Genomic DNA, 18442 nt, shown 5'->3' with positions numbered 1-18442 from the left:
AATATCTTACTTTTTATTTTTCGACACAAAATAAGATGAAAAATAAATAAACAAATCAAGAATAAAGAAAATCAATCAATCAGTAATAAATAAATAAATATAATAATAATAATAAAACGGCAAATAATAAAAACTTAAGAAACCACATATAGTTGGTGGGTAGACAAATAATTTTTTCAGACTAAAATGAACAAAGCATTATTAGAGCCCTGTAGACATGACAAAACACGACTATAGTCACATTTATACTCTTTTTATTTACAACATATTGCGCAACCGCAGGGTCTTGAGACACATGCTAACTCGCAAACTAGAGAGCTAGCGACCTAAACCGTAGCCTTCAAGTTATTTCCTTTAAACTTAAATAGCCAAAAAAGTACCACTTCCACACGGATAGGGAGGATAACTATTAACAGTTATTTAACCTTTAACATGAACATTAATCAAACGTAATAATTTTTTCTGGGTACATGATACCATACAGCATCCATATCAAACTTGCGCGGGCCGCACTAACATTAAACTTTCATATCAAGGCGGGGGGCCTCAAACTAGTGTCCTGCGGGCCACGTTTGGCCCGCGGGTCACGTGTTTGGGACCCCTGCCATAGATTGATGCTCCATGTCTTTCACTGCACACCTTGCTTGAGTCTCATTGCTGCACGATAAAAGCCATTGTGAAGCAAAGACTTTGACCTCCTCAAGCTTCTCCCCCACCCCATCTAATCCATTGTTCATTCCTCTCTCTCTCGCCGTTAGCCTCTGTGTCGCTCTTTGCATTCGCTGCTTTTGTCAATCTAATCCTCATTAAGGAAATGTGTCCTTCCAAGACACATTCCCTGACTGTGCAGGATTTTTTGTGTGTGCGAAGCACATGGTCGTTATACATTCTTATGGTTCTTAAGCCTAATTCTAGCCTAACCTCTTCCATGATGTGGTACTACTCGAGCTCAGTTGCCAGGAAGAACATGGTCATGAGGTTGTTCAATGTTCACGTCGTGATCCCCAATTATGGATCACATGTTGGAAGCATAAATGATTGGCGATTGTTTTACCACAACTAAGGCACCTGCTGGAGATATTACAGAAAAATACTTTGCTGCATAAACTTAGCTTGGGACTTAGCAAATTGTCGTCAAGACATTGACCATTAGTGTACTACCGTGGACAAACCTCGGCCTGTGGGCCATATCCAGCCCATTATGCCTTTCCATCCGTCCCGACAACATTCCTAAATATTTTTTTTGTTATTTTTCCAATGGTCTCTGAAGTGCTTTCTAGTGATATACCAGTCATTACGGTAATCGTAGGTTACAAGGTTACTTGTCCAAAAACATAATTGAACAAGTAAACTGACAACAACTGCAAAAATGTCAAGGAATCACAAGTAACTTTGCAAGAAAGTTGTCATAATATAATCAGGAAAATAATGTCATTTTAGTAGCATAAAGTTGAAATATGAAAGAAAAATGACTATTTTATTAAAGGGGACCTATTATGCTCATTTTTCAGACCTTTGTATTGAGTTGTGGTCTCCTATAGAGCAGTTACACACGATAACCAGCACAGAAAGCTTTCTAGTTCTTCCAGAATCTGCACCCATTCAGCTGTATTTCTGTGGATTTTGTGCTTCTTGCGATTTTGTGCTTCTGTTTTAATGTATTCCACCCACGGCCCCGCCTCCAGGCACTCCCACTCCACCGTGGTTGGTCACACTCCCGAGTGCTTAGAAGGACTTCGATTTGTGCCGCTAGCTGCGAAGCCAACTTGATAGGAGTTGATAAACGGCAATGCCCAACCCTAGTATTTTTACCACAACTAAGGCAACTGTTGGAGATATTAAGATATGCCTTTATTCGTCCCTCAGTGAGGAAATTTGTAAAAAAAATTGTAAAGAAAGCTTTCTAGTTCTTCCAGAATCTGTACCCATTCAGCTGCATTTCAATGGATTTTGCGCTTCTTGCGAAAACGATCCCTTTTAATGTATTAAAAGGCACTCCCACTCCACTGTGGTTGGTGCTTAGAAGGACTTCCGATTTGTGCCGCTAGCTGCAAAGCCAACTTGATAGGAGTTGATAAACGGCAATGCCCAACCCTAGTACCATGTGACTTCATGCTGTACGAATGGTGTGAATGTTACAAAACATCAACTGACAACAAAATATTTTTTGTAGAAAGCACGAAAGTATGATGTTTTGATGGTAGGGCAGTTTTAACAGAAAAACACCAACTTCTCAAATGGATGGCACTGATGATAACAAAGCGTGGAATGTCATAGGCGTTAGTTAATGACTCTCTTAATGACTTGTCATTGGGTGTTTCCAAATGAAAATAATTAGAGATTGTTTTTTTTCTTTTTCTTGTGAAAAAGTTTTTTTGTGGTTTGTTTAAGGGGGGTGGAGGCCTACAGAGGTCACCCATCCACTCAACCCCCCCCCCCCTCCCCTCCCCTCATGCTACCCTCCTTCCTCCTCCCTTCTGCCTTGGCCAGTCTCCATGTGCCGGGCTCAGGACCTTGGGAATGAATGGCGCCCGGGCTGTGTTGCGTCTTTGAAGCTAGCCAGGAATGTGAGGCCTCTTTTCTCTCTCTCTCTTTTGCTCTCTCTCTCTCTCTCTCTCTCTGTTGTTCAAGCAGCCGGCAGCGTGAACAGCTATCGGCGGCACTGGTGAAATATTCCCTCCGTTGAGCTCATTGTGCACCACCGGAGAGCCGGACGTCATCAGCCAAGCCAATGGCTGGCTCTCACTAAGGCAGGTCTCGGAGGGAGGGGTCGGTTTTTGGGGGAGAAAAGGGGGCTTGAAGGGAAATCTTCACTCTAATATCGTTGCTCTCCTGGATACTTGGCGCTGGCCGCCCTTTTGGAAGAAAGATGTCCTGAACAGAGAAAAGTGTTGTTTATATGACGCCATATTGTCCCATCCGATGGAAGCTGTGGCCTAAGAGTCAAGAGTTTTAGGGTGAGTGGTTGTCTTGTTTTATTCCACCGATGCTCCATTCATGATTTTTGTCGTCACTTTTGATGCACTTTCTCTGTTTTTTTTTTTTGTGTGTGTTTTTTTTCCTCCCTCGTGTTGTCATTGTTCCATCGCACTTGTGTCGTCTTGTTGTGGTTTGCATGTGAGGGTATTTGTCTGGACCGGTCACCCTCTGCGTCACCCCCCCCCCCGCCTCCTCTGCCTCCCTCCCTGTACATTTTGTCACCGGTTGTCCCCTCTATCACTTCCACTTGAGCGCTTCCCCTGTTTCGGGAGCCCCATTCTGTGTTTTTCTCCTGCAGATAGAAACACACACAGATCAGAAGGCCCTACAATAAAACACATGAAATTCTCTTTAATACTGTCATTTGAATGGCTTTTGTTCAGGTTGGTTTTGTGTATATGCAAAACCAGCACCAAGGATTTTCTTTGAGTTTTTTTTTTGTTTGTTTTTGCTTGGCCAGCATTTTTATTTTTTTTTTAGGTTGCCAAGTTTGAGCAACCATCAAACCAAAAATGAGGGGTTCCCAAGTAGGTATGGAAATTTGAGTTTATTTTGTAGACATCATGCTCATGTAAGCAATGCTAGATTTTCTGTTTTTAAAAAAAGGTTGGGGTGTCCTAATTTTTACATGACATGTCCTCATTTACATGACAGTAAATTACATTTGTAATTACCTCTGTGTTTTGCTCAAAAACCTATGGAAGACATTTTTTTCCGACATTTTGCACGGTGCTTGCAGACCAAAATGGTTTTAGACTACCATCGGTCCATTAATGAATGATCACTGTTTCGTGGTTGACGATGGCCTATTATGAGTCGAAATTAGACAATACAAAATAGACAAGACTATAGGTAGTATTCCAGGCACTCAGCATCAGTAATGTTACATTAATCGGTGTAAACAAAGAATAATAGGATTGTAAATGTGAATATAGGGGTGTTATTTCATGCCTACAGGGCTCTAATGGGAAAACCATATAATCAAGTCAAACAGTTTTTTTCTATGTTCTAACCATGGAAATATTCTATTTATTAATATTGAATCTTACTTAGTGAAAATTCACAAAGTCTGGAAAAAAATAAACCGAGTCAAAATTCGACAATACAAAATAGACAAGCTATAGTTGGTATTCCGGGCACTCAGCATCAGTAATGTTACATTAATCGGTGTAAACAAAGAATAATAGGATTGTAAATGTGAATATAGGGGTGTTATTTCATGCCTACAGGGCTCTAATGGGAAAACCATATAATCAAGTCAAACAGTTTTTTTCTATGTTCTAACCATGGAAATATTCTATTTATTAATATTGAATCCTACTTAGTGAAAATTCAATCTGGAACAAATTAACCGCGATGAATGAGGGTTGAGGCGGCACGGCGGTCGAGTGGTTAGCGCGCAGACCTCACAGCTAGGGTTCAATTCCACCCTCGGCCATCTCTGTATCTCTGTGTGGGGGTTTGCATGTTCTCCCCGTGCATGCGTGGGTTTTCTCCGGGTACTCCGGTTTCCTCCCACATTCCAAAAACATGCTAGGTTAATTAGCGACTCCAAATTGTCCATAGGTATGAATGTGAGTGTGAATGGTTGTTTGTTTATATGTGCCCTGTGATTGGCTGGCAACCAGTCGAGGTTGTACCCCGCCTCTCGCCCGACGACAGCTGGGATAGGCTCCAGCATATTTTTATTATATTTTTATTTGTATTTTTTCTTTCATATATATATATATATATATATATATATATATATAATTTATTTTTTTTCCTTTTTTTTAACCTCACCCAGACCCGAGCTCCAGTGGCCCCCAGGTAAATTGAGTTTGAGACCCCTGCCTTAAAGAGTGTGTTGAGCTGTGTGAGAAATTTCAAGTCAGTCTACAGGACATACACACTCGTGTATGTCATCGCCGAGGCCTGTCTTCATCTCAAGTTGACGGACCTGTTGTCTTGTTGTTGTTGTTTTACTGGCACCAGAGTTGAGTGACAGGTACACTGCTTCACTGTAATGACAGGGCATGATAGAGAACAGCTGTTAAGAGTCCGACATAAACCCAATCATTAACCTCCGTAGGCATGTCGTCGACAAAGTTTTTATCACAATAAAATATATTTGCACTGTAATACGCTCACTTGTGTTTTGTAGAGTTCTTGCCCAATTCCAAAGTTTAAAAAAAAAAAAAAAAAAAAATTCCGGTCGGGTCTCACAAGGTAACGCTGTCTTTTATAATGAGGTATTATGTGTCACATGAATGATCTTCCCACTCGGTGTCGTTCCACAGAATTCTTTACATTTTTACACGTGTGTGCATGCATGCGTGTGTGTGTGTGTGTTGCAATGTGCACCATCGACCTCAAGGCCTAATTAGAGGACTGCTTGGTGCAAGATGGCAGCCAGGCAGGCCCCCTGAAACAGGTGCTTAACTACAAAACTGCTGTGAAAAACAGGCAAATTAAAGAGGAGTGAATATGTTTTGGGGACAGTAGAAAAAGTACTTACAGATCATGATCACTTTTCATGCACAAAATATCACACTGTACCCAATTCCCTGTTTCAGGATAATCATTGGTTTGTGTTTTTTTTCTCCTGCAGGAACCTCCCAGCAAACAACTCCCAGAGGATTTGAATAAGTCAGAACGAGGTGAGAAAATGACCTAATTAGCGACCTGTGCTCTGCACAACCTGGTGCAAATGCGTTGGCGGCACTTTTCCTCCTCGTACCCACACGGCAGATCCACACGTCGCAAGTAAAAACCGCCCCCCCCCCTTTTCTCCACGCTATTCCATGGATTCCTATAACTTTCACTTTGAGAGAATGAGCAACGTGGACCTGCATCCTCTGAGCCTTCCTGTCGTCAGTCGGCTCTCCCCAGCCAAGTCCAACAGCAGCATTGTGGAACAGTTTTCCCACCACCAACACGGCAAAGGAGATTCCGCCTACAGCTCCTTCTCTGGTGGCTCCACCGCCCCAGACTACCCGCCTTCACTTCTCCCAGATGACCTACACTCCGGATCTTTCAGCCACTATGCTGACCTTAAGTATATAAAATCCATTTACCATCCCGGTCACCTGCATTCTAACTCCAAGACCATGGATCAGTTCTATCGCTCTATGGAGGTGATCTCGCAGAACTATCGCAATAATACCCATCACCAGAATGGCAACGATGGTTTCCATACCAACAACAAAACAATATCAGAAGTAGGTTTGCCTCTCAGGGCTCCATCACAAGAAGATCACCCTCCTGTTGGTCCTCCTCCAGTCCCAACAAGACAGCACAGTTTCATAGCCGCTAAAAACTTGGAAAACAACAAGGCAGATATTCCAACCCAGCAGCAACAGCCCAGACCCCATAATCGACTCCACCAGACAGCTAAACCAGAATCAAGCGCCTCTGTCGTCACTTCTGAACCTGTGTATTCAGATCCCACGCCAAGCTCCTACTTCCACATTCCCTCTTATAAACAGACCAGAGTGTCAGTGAACACACCCGCACCGTTCACAACTGAGCAGCAGAAGTCCGACACAAACCTTCTCAGACAACTCCCTCCTCAAGGCCTAAGCCAGCCTGAGCACCTGAAGCTCAGACAGCTATCAAGCGGTAGCGCATCCAGCGGAGATGAACGTGCCCGTTTTGAAAATCCTCGCAAAAGGTTGCATTCCGCTCAAGACTGGCTCGGTTCGGAATCAGCCCGAGCCTCTGGTCTTCGGAATCCTGGTCAGACAGGTTTCATCAACAGCAGTATCCATCATAAGGGTCAGTTCTACTTTGTCACAGGAGTGTGTAAACAGTCTGAAGCCAGAACCAGAGCATACTCTGCATCCGTGAGTGAAGCGGTGAGTGAATGCTCTCCCATGTTGGAAAGACGTCAACCGCAAGAACGGGAACGATGCCACAGCACAATGGAAAACTTATTCATACCCTTAAAAGAGGTCCCGGATGAAATATTCAACCCGAGTAAGGACCTCATTCCCAGAAGTTCAGATCAGGAGAACCACATACCCGCCTCCTTGTCGGCCCGGTCTTCAAGGAGTTTCGATCCCTTGGAAGAAATCGACACGGAAAGTAACGAGATTGGCCGCCACACTGCCAACAACCCGATATTCTACTGCGGACCGGAGAAAAACGGATCCTCGCGTTCAACTTCACAAACAAAAGAAGTTCCATCGCTTATCGGCAATGAAACATCCAACCACTCCAAAAGAGACGAAAAGGTCAAAAGGGGTAAAAGACAGCCGTTGACCGATGTTGCCAGTGATAGGATAAACAAGGAGACCACCCCTCTTCTTTACCACCTCACTGGGGCTAACAGGACCGCTTTACAGCAAAAAAAGGAAGCGGAGTCCAATGTTAAAGACAAAGAAGCTGTCCTGAAACAAACGGTTCTTCGAGATCCATCGACGGACAATGAAAGTCTCATCCAAGGAGGCGCAACCAAGGACGATAACTCCTGTAACACCCTGGACGACGGCTTTAAAAAGTACTACAAAGAGAAGCTAAAGGATGCTCAGTCTAAAGTCCTGAAGGAGACCTCGTTCAAAAGAAGGGACCTGCAACTGTCACAACACCGCTTCAGGCCGAAATTGCCAACTTCGGGGATTCACTCTTTCTCCTCATCACAAGATTCCGAGACTTCCACAGACACTCTCACTATGTCTGTGGCCTCCGAGGGCACGCAAAGAGGAAGCATCGTGGAAGAGAGTCCTAAGGAAGTGAACGCAGAAAACACAGAAAGAGAACACTGGAGGCCGGCAAATGTCGCCCAGCCTCAGGTGGCGTCACGTAACGGGGGCCGAAAGCGACTGACTCCGGAGCAGAAGAAGATGTGCTACTCTGAACCGGGGAAACTCAACCAGCTCGGTAGCACCCCCAGTCACTCTTCGTGTCGCTCCTTCAGCAACGAAAGCGAAAGTCTGTTTCTCGTAGAAGGTGAGGGGCAGCAGGATCACACGCAACCAGGAGAACAGGGACTGGTTGCAGCACGAAGGAAGATTTTTGAGCCCCGCGGTCGGGCCCTCTCGGCCTCAAGCGCCTCAAAGACGAACCTGAAGCATCTGCAGCACAAGGCACTTGTGGAGTACATGGAGCGCAAGACCGGGCAGAAAGTGGCAGAACCCCAGCAACCGTCGGGTCCTCAGCTGCCAGTACCCCCTAGACAGAGGCACTCTTTGGGCGAGAAACCTTTCGATTGGGGTCCCAGGCCTTTATCGGCAGGTACTGAGTGCAAGAACCCGAAGAAGAAACCGAACAGACCCCACTCTGCAGGACGCATACTTGATTCCTCAGCCAGCTCTGTCAGGTAGGAACTTATTTTCATTTTCTTCTGTGATTCATAAGATTTTACTCACTAGTGTACCTTGAGGAATTATCCAATATCACTTTTTATAATTAACATTTATTAATCATCATTTGCAAATATTATGTCAATAGCCATGAATATATGGACCCAAGTAACAGTAACACGCAGATCCAGACATTCACTTTTAAAAATGGAGGCCAGCAATCGGCACTGGACTAAGCAAAGTTTGTTTTTGATTCAAACTAAATTTCAAGACTGGACAGACGAAAAACTGGCAATACGGAGTTATTCCAAAAAGTGAAAGAAAAACATCGGAAAAAAGTCGGTATAACGTGATGTTGATGTTTACGTTGTACTGCGCATGACATCATTGACTATTCTGGTTGATTTTCACGGCGCATGTAGACAAGAGATTGGAATATTCCTTTCCATGGATACCATTGTTTCCCGAAAGGTGATTGGGAAAGAGAAAAAGTGGTGATGTAAAAACGTGGCTACTGTGGAGTGTCTGTGGTGTAAAGACTGGCAGAGCAATGTAATATTGGTCCGTGTGGCAACACCTACCTTGTTCCTCCCATAGACTTATTGATGCACGTGTGAGGTCGTGGTGACATTTTGGAACTTTTTTGGTTAGTGGTGTGCCACAAGATTTATGTAAAACACGTTCAGTGGCTCAAAAATGGTTGAAAAACACTGACTATATGGTTGTTGTTTTTTTTTTTTTTTAGGTATGCACAGTTTTTGCCAGTGCAATCCTGTTCAGGCCAATCTGCAGGGCAATCAAACCAACCGCGATGGAGGGACAGACAAAGCCCATCCAATGGGATGTCTGCCTCAGTGGAGAGTCTCTTGGACCAACCAGAACCGCCTACCGTTTTCAGGAACAGATCCACATCCACACCACATTCATTTCAGGTAGAGGTCATATGGATCTATATTTTTTTTTACCAATTCTACCAATTCATACAATATTATCAAATTCATGATATAAGTTCAATTTGCAGGCACCGGACAATGAAAATTATCCTGTGCCAGTTAATTCCGCCGAAACCTGCAGGTATGTACCAGATTTTTTTAGGTCAACAAAAAAATATTTTCAAAGCAATAATTGAAGGAGTTCAGTTTTTTTAATTCAAAATGTTATTTCTAGTTTGCAGAAGAATCCGAGCCCCGCAGTGCAGTCAACCCCTGAATCCCAGCAGTATATCCGTGTGGTAGCTCATAGGGGGAAGTCCATGGAAGAACTGGGAACATCCAAGTTAACAAGGCTCTCGGCTCTCAGTAAGAGTTCTGAGCAGCTGGATCAAGACGGAGACATCAGGAACATTTCATTCTTCTCTGAGACCAGGAAGAAAGAACCAGACGCCGCTAACCAAGGACAGTTAAAGAAACCATCCATTTTGAAGCAGAACTCCGACCCAGCCCCAGGAGATGAAGAAGATACCAGACCTAAAGCCACTACAGGACTAATCACCTTGAGTGGATCCCATTCTCCTACTAGTTTCCCGTCTCAGGGTCAGCCAGTTTCTCCTGGATCTCACAGCCCCGCCTCCGAGTCTTCTAAACTTCATTTCCCTCGAGCACAAGACGCCTGTGAGAGGGAGGTCAAGTCCGCCTTGTCCGCCTCCAGGTCAGAATCTCCTAACCATACACAAAAAAGTACGGTTCAGTTGTGCTGTACTTCAAGTCGTGATTCATATTCTTTCTTGCAGGAGAGTCCAGAGTTCCTCTGATTCAGAGCGGCGACCTTCAGTGGAGGAACCGGGCCAAGATGTTCCCCAGCTTGACTCCCACCACGAAGTGTCCCTGAGCTGCGGCGTAACCACAGATCCATCCTTGTGGATCCCCCCTCCAGAGGAGCAGCAGCCCAAAGAAGATGTGCAGACTCCAGACAGTGAATTTGAGGACCTGGTCCTTTTGCTCCCTCCTGCACAAACAAACGAAACGTCCGTCTGTGATTCAGATCTCAGTCTGAAGGAAGCGGCGGTCACGGAAAAGAATCCCAAAACTCAAGACGAGGACCCTGGAGAGAATGAGGAAACGGTGCAACGGGGAATACCGGTGGCACAGACAAGTTCGGAGAGGCCTGACAAGAGGCCAACGTGGGAGGAGCTTGTAGCGGCTGTGGTCAAAGCTGACCAATCGCTGGCCTCTGTCTTCTATCCTTTAGCCAATCGTAAGACTGCGCTGATGCTGATGGAGCAGCTGCTGTCGGAGGACACGCTGCTAATGGAGGAGCACTACAAGAAGAAACAGGAGCAGCAGAGAGGGAGGTCAGTGTCTGCCTACATTAAAACACTGCTGATAATATACAGTATATGAACATCAATATTTATATCAGGGGTCTCAAACTCCATTTACCTGGGGGCCACTGGAGCTAGGGTCTGGGCAAAGGCTGGGCCGCATCAGGTTTTCCCAAAAAAAAAACAAACGCATTTATTAAAAACAGAAAAATATACAAACTTTTTCAGTGCTTTGGTTCAGATATCAAATATCTTAATTTTTATTTTTCTGCACAAAATAAGATGAAAAATAAATAAACAAATCAATATAAATCAATATAGAAAATCAATCAATCAGTAATAAATAAATATAATAATAATAATAATAAAACGGCAAATAATAAAAACTTAAGAAACCACATATAGTTGGTGGGTAGACAAATAATTTTTTTCAGATTAAAATGAACAAAGCATTATTAGAGCCCTGTAGACATGACAAACTATTGTCGACTATAGTCACATTTATACTCTTTTTATTTACAAATATTGCGCAACTGCAGAGTCTTGAGACACATGCTAACTCGCAAACTAGAGAGCTAGCGACCTAAACGGTAGCCTTCAAGTTATTTCCTTTAAACTTAAAAAAGCCAAAAACTTACCACTTCCACACGGATAGGGAGGATAACTATTAACAGTTATTTAACCTTTAACATGAACATTAATCAAACGTAATAATTTTTTCTGGGTACATGATACCATACAGCATCCATATCAAACTTGCGCCGGGCCGCACTAACATTAAACTTTCATATCAAGGCGGGGGGCCTCAAAGTAGTGTCCTGCGGGCCACATTTGGCCCGCGGGCCGCGTGTTTGAGACCCCTGATTTATATAATACGGCGACTCCAAATTGTCCATAGGTATGAATGTGAGTGTGAATGGTTGTTTGTCTATATGTGCCCTTTGATTGGCTGGCCGCCAGTCCAGGGTGTACAAGACAACTGGGATAGGTTCCAGCATACCCCTGCGACCCTCGTGAGGATAAGCGGTATAAAATGAATGAATGTATATAATACTATGTAATCCGACATACTACTGCAACCACAATATTGACTAATATTACAATATAAGTACCACCATTTCAAAGCGATATTATCTGTTATTTAACATTGTGCTGGTCTACCTAATGCTATATAGCCTGTATGCATGTGTGTGTGTGTGTATGTGTATGTGTTTGTGTACAGGCCCATAAACGGAGAGAATAATTGGCCTACTCATGAGATTTTTTCCAGTTTAGTGTTTCACTGTGACACACAATACAGGTTTGTCATGGCCAAAGAAGGTGTTGTGTTACCTTGTGTTGCATCACATGCTCATACACACACACACACACACACACACACACACACACACACTTGCATATCTGCTTACTGCTGTGCCTGCACTCATGTTTCTGTCACCGTAAGCACACACACACCAAGTCAATATAACTTTTACAGATCGGGATGACGATTGCACGCTGTTTGATCTCTATTCATTATTTTTCCATGCAGCTGTGAGATCATTGGAGATGCTGAACAACCCCCACTTCCACCTGACGGCCATCAACCTCCAAGCAGCGAGTCCCACAGCAAAGATAACTTCTCAGAGAAGAAGGTAATCATCTCCAGTTTAAAAAGTAGGAGCGCTGTAGAGCTAAAATGTCAACATCATAATTCTATCCTCCACAGGGCTTATTAGCGACCTACATCGAGGAGCGCCTGCGTTCGCTGGAGGAGACGCGGCGTGCACTCCAGGCCGAGATCCAGCAGAACGTATCCCACGGCGAAGCACTGGAGGTGCTGGTACGCGAACGATGTGTACCCCTGGAGCTCGAGAGGTACAACCTGTTCATCGGAGACCTGGAGAGGGTGGTCAACCTGCTTTTGTGTCTCTCCGCCCGCCTGGCGAGGGTCCAGAATGCCTTGAGCACGGTGGATCAGGACACGGACGCGGAGGAGAAGGTGAGGACGTTTACGTTTGGGGGCTTGACTATAAGCTCCATTGATATTCACTAGGGATCGACCGATATGTTTTTTTTGGGGGGGCCGATGCCGATACCGATTTTTTTCCATCACCCTCAGAAGATGGCCGATTTTGCTTGGGCCGATATTTATGTGCGATACTGCTTTTGATCCCTCAATTTACATGAAAAAATGACCATGATAACAAATATTATCACATACTACAGTATTAATTGGCCCTGGGATTAATTAGCTGGGATAGGCTTCAGCATGCTCTTGCGACCCGAGTGAAGATAAGCGGCATAGAAAACAGATGGATGTATGTTTACTATATTGGGTAATATGAGTTTATATGTGACTATAGGGGTGTTAGTTCATGTTTAGAAGGCTCTAATTTTGTTAAAAAAAAGATGGTAATCAGGTCCTGTGATTGGCTGGCGACCAGTCCAGGGTGTACCCCGCCTCTCGCCTAAAGACAGCTGGGATAGGCTTCAGCATGCTCTTGCGACCCGAGTGAAGATAAGCGGCATAGAAAACGGATGGATGTATGTTTACTATATTAGGTAATATGAGTTTATATGTGACTATAGGGGTGTTAGTTCATGTTTAGAAGGCTCTAATTTTGTTTTAAAAAATGGTATAGGCTTCAGCATGGTCTTGCGACCCGAGTGAAGATAAGCGGCATAGAAAACGTATGTATGTATGTTTACTATATTAGGTAATATGAGTTTATATATGACTATAGGGGTGTTAGTTCATGTTTAGAAGGCTCTAATTTTGTTTAAAAAGATGGTAAACAGGTCCTGTGATTGGCTGGCGACCAGTCCAGGGTGTACCCCGCCTCTCGCCTAAAGACAGCTGGGATAGGCTTCAGCATGCTCTTGCGACCCGAGTGAAGATAAGCGGCATAGAAAACGGATGGATGTATGTTTACTATATTAGGTAATATGAGTTTATATGTGACTATAGGGGTGTTAGTTCATGTTTAGAAGGCTCTAATTTTGTTTTAAAAAATGGTATAGGCTTCAGCATTCTCTTGCGACCCGAGTGAAGATAAGCGGCATAGAAAACAGATGGATGTATGTTTACTATATTAGGTAATATGAGTTTATATATGACTATAGGGGTGTTAGTTCATGTTTAGAAGGCTCTAATTTTGTTAAAAAAAAGATGGTAAACAGGTCCTGTGATTGGCTGGCGACCAGTCCAGGGTGTACCCCGCCTCTTGCCTAAAGACAGCTGGGATAGGCTTCAGCCTGCTCTTGCGACCCGAGTGAAGATAAGCGGCATAGAAAACGGATGGATGTATGTTTACTATATTGGGTAATATGAGTTTATAGGTGACTATAGGGGTGTTAGTTCATGTTTAGAAGGCTCTAATTTTGTGATGATCATTTTCATTTGTTGTGTGTTTAATTAATTGATTTATTAGACTTATTTTTTATCTGCACGAGAAACCTTGTCACGTTTTAAATCTCGCGAGATCTTGTGACACCCCCTTAATGTTCACACATTCCACCTCCCGTCTTTTAATCCCTCTCAGTTGCTCACACGTGCACGTTAATCCTGCACGAGCTCACCGAATCTCTCGGTGCGCCCGATTGAGCACGAGGAAAGGTGCGCCGCTGTTCTCATGCCGTCAGCCATGGACGCTCTCTCTCTTTCTCTGTCGTGTTGACTTTGGAACAGCAAACATGCCTGCGAGGTGAACGCTGGCTTTAGTTTCTCACCGTACGGAATGCCAAAAATTCTTCAGTCTTATCTGGAGACGAACCTTTTAATGCGTTCTGGAACGGCGCTTTTATGTACAGTAATGACACCTGGCGGTATCTTATCCATACAATTATACTGTATTTCATTCTAACGGTTCTTTAAACACTGCGTGACGTGTCAAAGGTCGCCAACGCATCCCAGTGTGTTCCAGTTTTTATGTCCGCGCACATGCCTGCGTGCATTGTAGGGTTTTCATTGTGAGTGTGTGGTTGGAGGCTTTTCTTGCTGGGATCATCAACAATACTGTTTACACTCCCTCACCGAAACTCCCTGCTCACTGGTTTCGATGACAGTTGGAGCTACCCTGCCCTCTGTTGATACAAGGGAACACTGCACCTCCCCTACAGACACGCTCCCTCATTAAACATTCATATTCATTTCTGTGGCTATGCAGAGCATAAAAAAAGAGCATAAAAAATTTGATCTGAAAGATCTAAAGATGGTTATTGTGTGTAGCTGCTCTATAGGAGACCACAAATGATGAAAATGATCGCACTGATGATATGCAATAAAACTGTTTTTTTTAGGCTTTCTATATATTTCTATAATGCAAGTTGGCTGTTATCATTAATAACTGGTGGGAGGAGGGATCACACTACTTGTGTATGACAGAAACAAAACCAAAAAAATGTGTTCAGATGATCTGATTAAATCCAAATCCTCATCTGTGTGCCTTGTCTACCTCAGCAATCTCTGGACAGTCGCTACCGCCTGCTGTGCAAACAACGCGAGGACGCCAAAGACCTGAAGGACAACCTGGACCGCAGGGAGAGCCTGGTGTCCACCTTCCTGTCTCGCCAGCTGTCCGGAGAGCAGCTGCTGGACTATCGGCGCTTCGTGCAGACCAAGGCCTCGCTGCTCATACGGCAGAAGGACCTGGAGGAGAAGCAGAGGCTGGGGGAGGAACAGCTGGACGCCCTCAACAAGAGCCTCTGATGGGGGGGCGGGGGGGACCCTCTTTGGACCTAAGGTTGGAAGTGGTCTTCAACAGACCGGTCTATAGTCGCTAAAAGCCCCCTGGGGAGAACACATCCTGCCACTTTTCAACCCCTGTGCCTTGACTTCCGTGTTGACGTTGCAGCTCCTTGCGTGTCCACAAGGAGGAGCTGTTCAGCTTTAAGATTGTATTGAATGGAGTCACAAGGCACTAAAAAACCAAAAGGAAAGCACTTTGTCATAATAATAATAATAATAATAATAATAATAATAAATAATAATAACAACAATTCATAAATGCACATTTCTTTAGGAAAAAATCATCTTTACTCCATCCAGATATTTCACATATTTTGAAATATTTTATTGTGGTTAATTCTAAATTTGCCGGTGACATTAAAGACGAAAAAAAAATCATTAACAAAAAAAAAAACACATAATACTTGAAATAGTTCTTTATTTAATTTCTAAATAGATGACACATTTTAAAACAATTCCTTTTTTTTTTTTTACTTCCTTTTACTCGAATGTCATAGCCGACGCATCAGATTTGTACAAGTGATGTTGATCAACATCAAAATGTGTGTGTGTGCTTGTGTGTGTGTGTGTAGAGGTTAGAATCCTCTTTGCTGTGGTATTTTTTAATGTTTCATGGTTTAATCACATTTGGCTTAAAAAAAAAACATCCAATGTGTGGTGTGGACTGTTTTGTACAGTATATTTATGTATTCAATAGCATCATGTGTTTTAAAAAAAGTCAAATTTTTGGAGTTTGATGAACTGTTTTGGTCTTGGAGGACGCACAAAGACTCTTCTTCTTCTTCGTCTTTTGCAGGAATCCCAAAAACATTTATGAGAAAGACACAAAAAGACAACGTTAGTTTGGATCGCGCTACGTCCTTGACGCAATTTTCCTCAAGGAAGGAGAGACAAATCAGGCATTTTGATGATGTCACTTCTTTTCTTTTTTTTCCTGCTGAGTCACATGTGCCTGTTTGGAGTTGTAAATTCCGCCCTGTTGGCCTGACTGTCAATAAATTAAGAACACTCACCTGTCCTCCCCACGTGACAACCTTTTATTACATTGATTTTTATTCATTCCTGTTTAATTTGGCTTCCCCCAGATTAAAATTAAAGCATTATTAGTTATTATTATTAGTCACATTTATACTCTTTTATTTTTATTTACAACATATTGCGCAACTGCAGGGTCTTGAGACACATGCTAACTCGCAAACTACAGAGCTAGCGACCTAAACGGTAGCCTTCAAGTTATTTCCTTTCAACTTAAATAGCCAAAAACTTACCACTTCCACACGGATAGGGAGGATAACTATTAACAGTTATTTAACCTTTAACATGAACATTAATCAAACGTAATAATTTTTTCTGGGTACATGATACCATACTGCATTAAACTTTCATATCAAGGCGGGGGCCTCAAACTGGTGTCCTGCGGGCCACATTTGGCCCGCGGGCCGCGTGTTTGAGACCCCTGGTCTAGCGGAAGCCAACATTTCAACAAGATGTGTTACGGTATTGTCGTGTGTATACTATCAATTGAAGATTCCTACGACAGTGAAGGCAGCATGCGTGCAATACAGGGGACGTCAACACAAGTGACATCTTTGTCTCCCTAATTGCACACCAAATGGGTAGCGTGTCACTCCGAAGAACACGGACAAAAGAGTGGCGAGGAGGAACAACCATGGCCTGAGCACACAAAAACGCCACAATTATAAACTACAATTAATAATTCTATAAGACAAAAAACATAATTTCACTGTTTTTCTTCATGTTTTTTTTCATTTTACTGTATACATTTACTGACCAGTCCGCTAGCAGATTAGCTTCACCTCTTACCGAGTACAAGCTCCTGTGGTGAGTATTTTAATTGTATAACTGCAATGGTTTGAATCTTTTATTATCCCTAAAGGACATTTATAGCCAATATAATATTTGTGGGCTTTTTATTTTTTGCCAGGGGAAAGTACAGGAAGTACAGGAAGTGTGTAGTTTTTTTGCTTAGCGTGGTTGGTTTAAGACCATAGTGACTCATTAGCACCCTCTAGTGGCACACACTGGTCTCACAACACATTTAAGGATAGGACAAATATACGTATATTATGGATAATTAATCAATAATAATAATGTTAACATTCACTATTGTATTATATTAGTATTGTACCAATGTAACTATTCTTAACTCTAATTTATTTACAGTAATTCAGTCAACTTCTAACAAAGAATATGAGAAGAAAATACTGGAATAATGGCTGACTTAAAGGGCCAGCGGACCAAAATAAATATACAAAATAGTGACAAACAACAGCTTCTTTAAATAATATCTTGTGCATAATGACAGGCAAGAACACACACACACACACACACACAAGGGGGTAGGTGGGGTTACTAAAATAATGTTCCTAATGTGTTGATGTTGACATGCCATTGGTACACGCATAATTAATTTTAGTGTACTAATAACTACAATAAGATACATCGCCATGGTGATATTTTACCCAATTATTTATTGGGTGATATCCAATTTATTGTTCATATGGTTGCATTTGGACTACCCAGCATGCCTTGTGGCCATTTGAAAATAAGAATTATGTGTCGTACTCTACTTTCCTGTTGCGGTGTGAATGTTTGTATGACTTGTGATTGACAGGTAACCACAAGTCATCTGGAATAAACTGCAGAAATGCCATATTTTCATGTTCTCCATGATTTGTTTCATGTATCGATGAATAACTGCAAAGTATTCAAATTAAACATTTCAATTTGGAAAGCTTTTATTGACTATATATACACAGAGCAGCTCATTTATTGAAATATTTAACTTGATATTTAAGATACCGCCTGTGATAGTACTGAGCTGCAATTCATATGATGGACGGTAGGGGGAGTAATGTTTGCTTTCTGAGTTGCAAGCCAGCCTGGGATTGGGAGTGAAGAAGAGAGACGGCATGTTGGAGATAGTAAAAGATATGGAGTGCATCTTTCTGGAAGAAATAATAATAATTAGGGCTGTAAAAATAACGCGTTAAAAGCGGTAAATAACTTATTTCCGTATGCCTTTAGCGATTTTCAAGATCAGTTCATTTGGAGCAAATACATATTTCTTTCTATTGACTAAATACAGTAAAATGGGCATATTTCAGACATAGTTGGTTATAGTGATTAGTTAAATACGTGAGTAATCTGATTACATTCTATAATCATTTG

The 18442-nt window shown here is 42.7% G+C and overlaps 1 protein-coding gene across 1 annotated transcript; it reads left to right on the top strand.

The window, feature by feature from the left end:
* Nucleotides 1-2034: 2034 nt before the first annotated feature.
* On the top strand, nt 2035-16262 carry shroom1 (shroom family member 1). The gene is made up of 9 exons (XM_078787687.1): nt 2035-2957; nt 5570-8278; nt 9007-9193; nt 9283-9335; nt 9429-9908; nt 9991-10551; nt 12053-12155; nt 12230-12502; nt 14963-16262. The coding sequence occupies exons 2-9, from the start codon at nt 5763-5765 to the stop codon at nt 15209-15211; spliced, it is 4422 nt and encodes a 1473-aa protein (XP_078643813.1). The 5' UTR covers nt 2035-2957; nt 5570-5762; the 3' UTR covers nt 15212-16262.
* The last annotated feature ends 2180 nt before the right edge of the window (nt 16263-18442 follow it).

The sequence above is a fragment of the Doryrhamphus excisus genome, linkage group LG21, assembly GCF_037039965.1.
Source record: "Doryrhamphus excisus strain RoL-2023G ecotype Guam linkage group LG21, RoL_Dexc_Guam_v1.1, whole genome shotgun sequence".
NCBI lineage: Eukaryota > Metazoa > Chordata > Actinopteri > Syngnathiformes > Syngnathidae > Doryrhamphus > Doryrhamphus excisus.
Note: the sequence above shows the minus strand (reverse complement) of the source record. Positions and strands in the feature narration are given on the sequence as shown.

Coding starts and splice junctions, on each gene's coding strand:
- shroom1 (XM_078787687.1), top strand. CDS start 5,763: ATGGATTCCTATAACTTTCACTTTGAGAGAATGAGCAACGTGGACCTG. Junction 9,909..9,990: donor TCCGCCTTGTCCGCCTCCAG/GTCAGAATCTCC, acceptor TCTTTCTTGCAG/GAGAGTCCAGAGTTCCTCTG. Junction 12,156..12,229: donor ATAACTTCTCAGAGAAGAAG/GTAATCATCTCC, acceptor TATCCTCCACAG/GGCTTATTAGCGACCTACAT.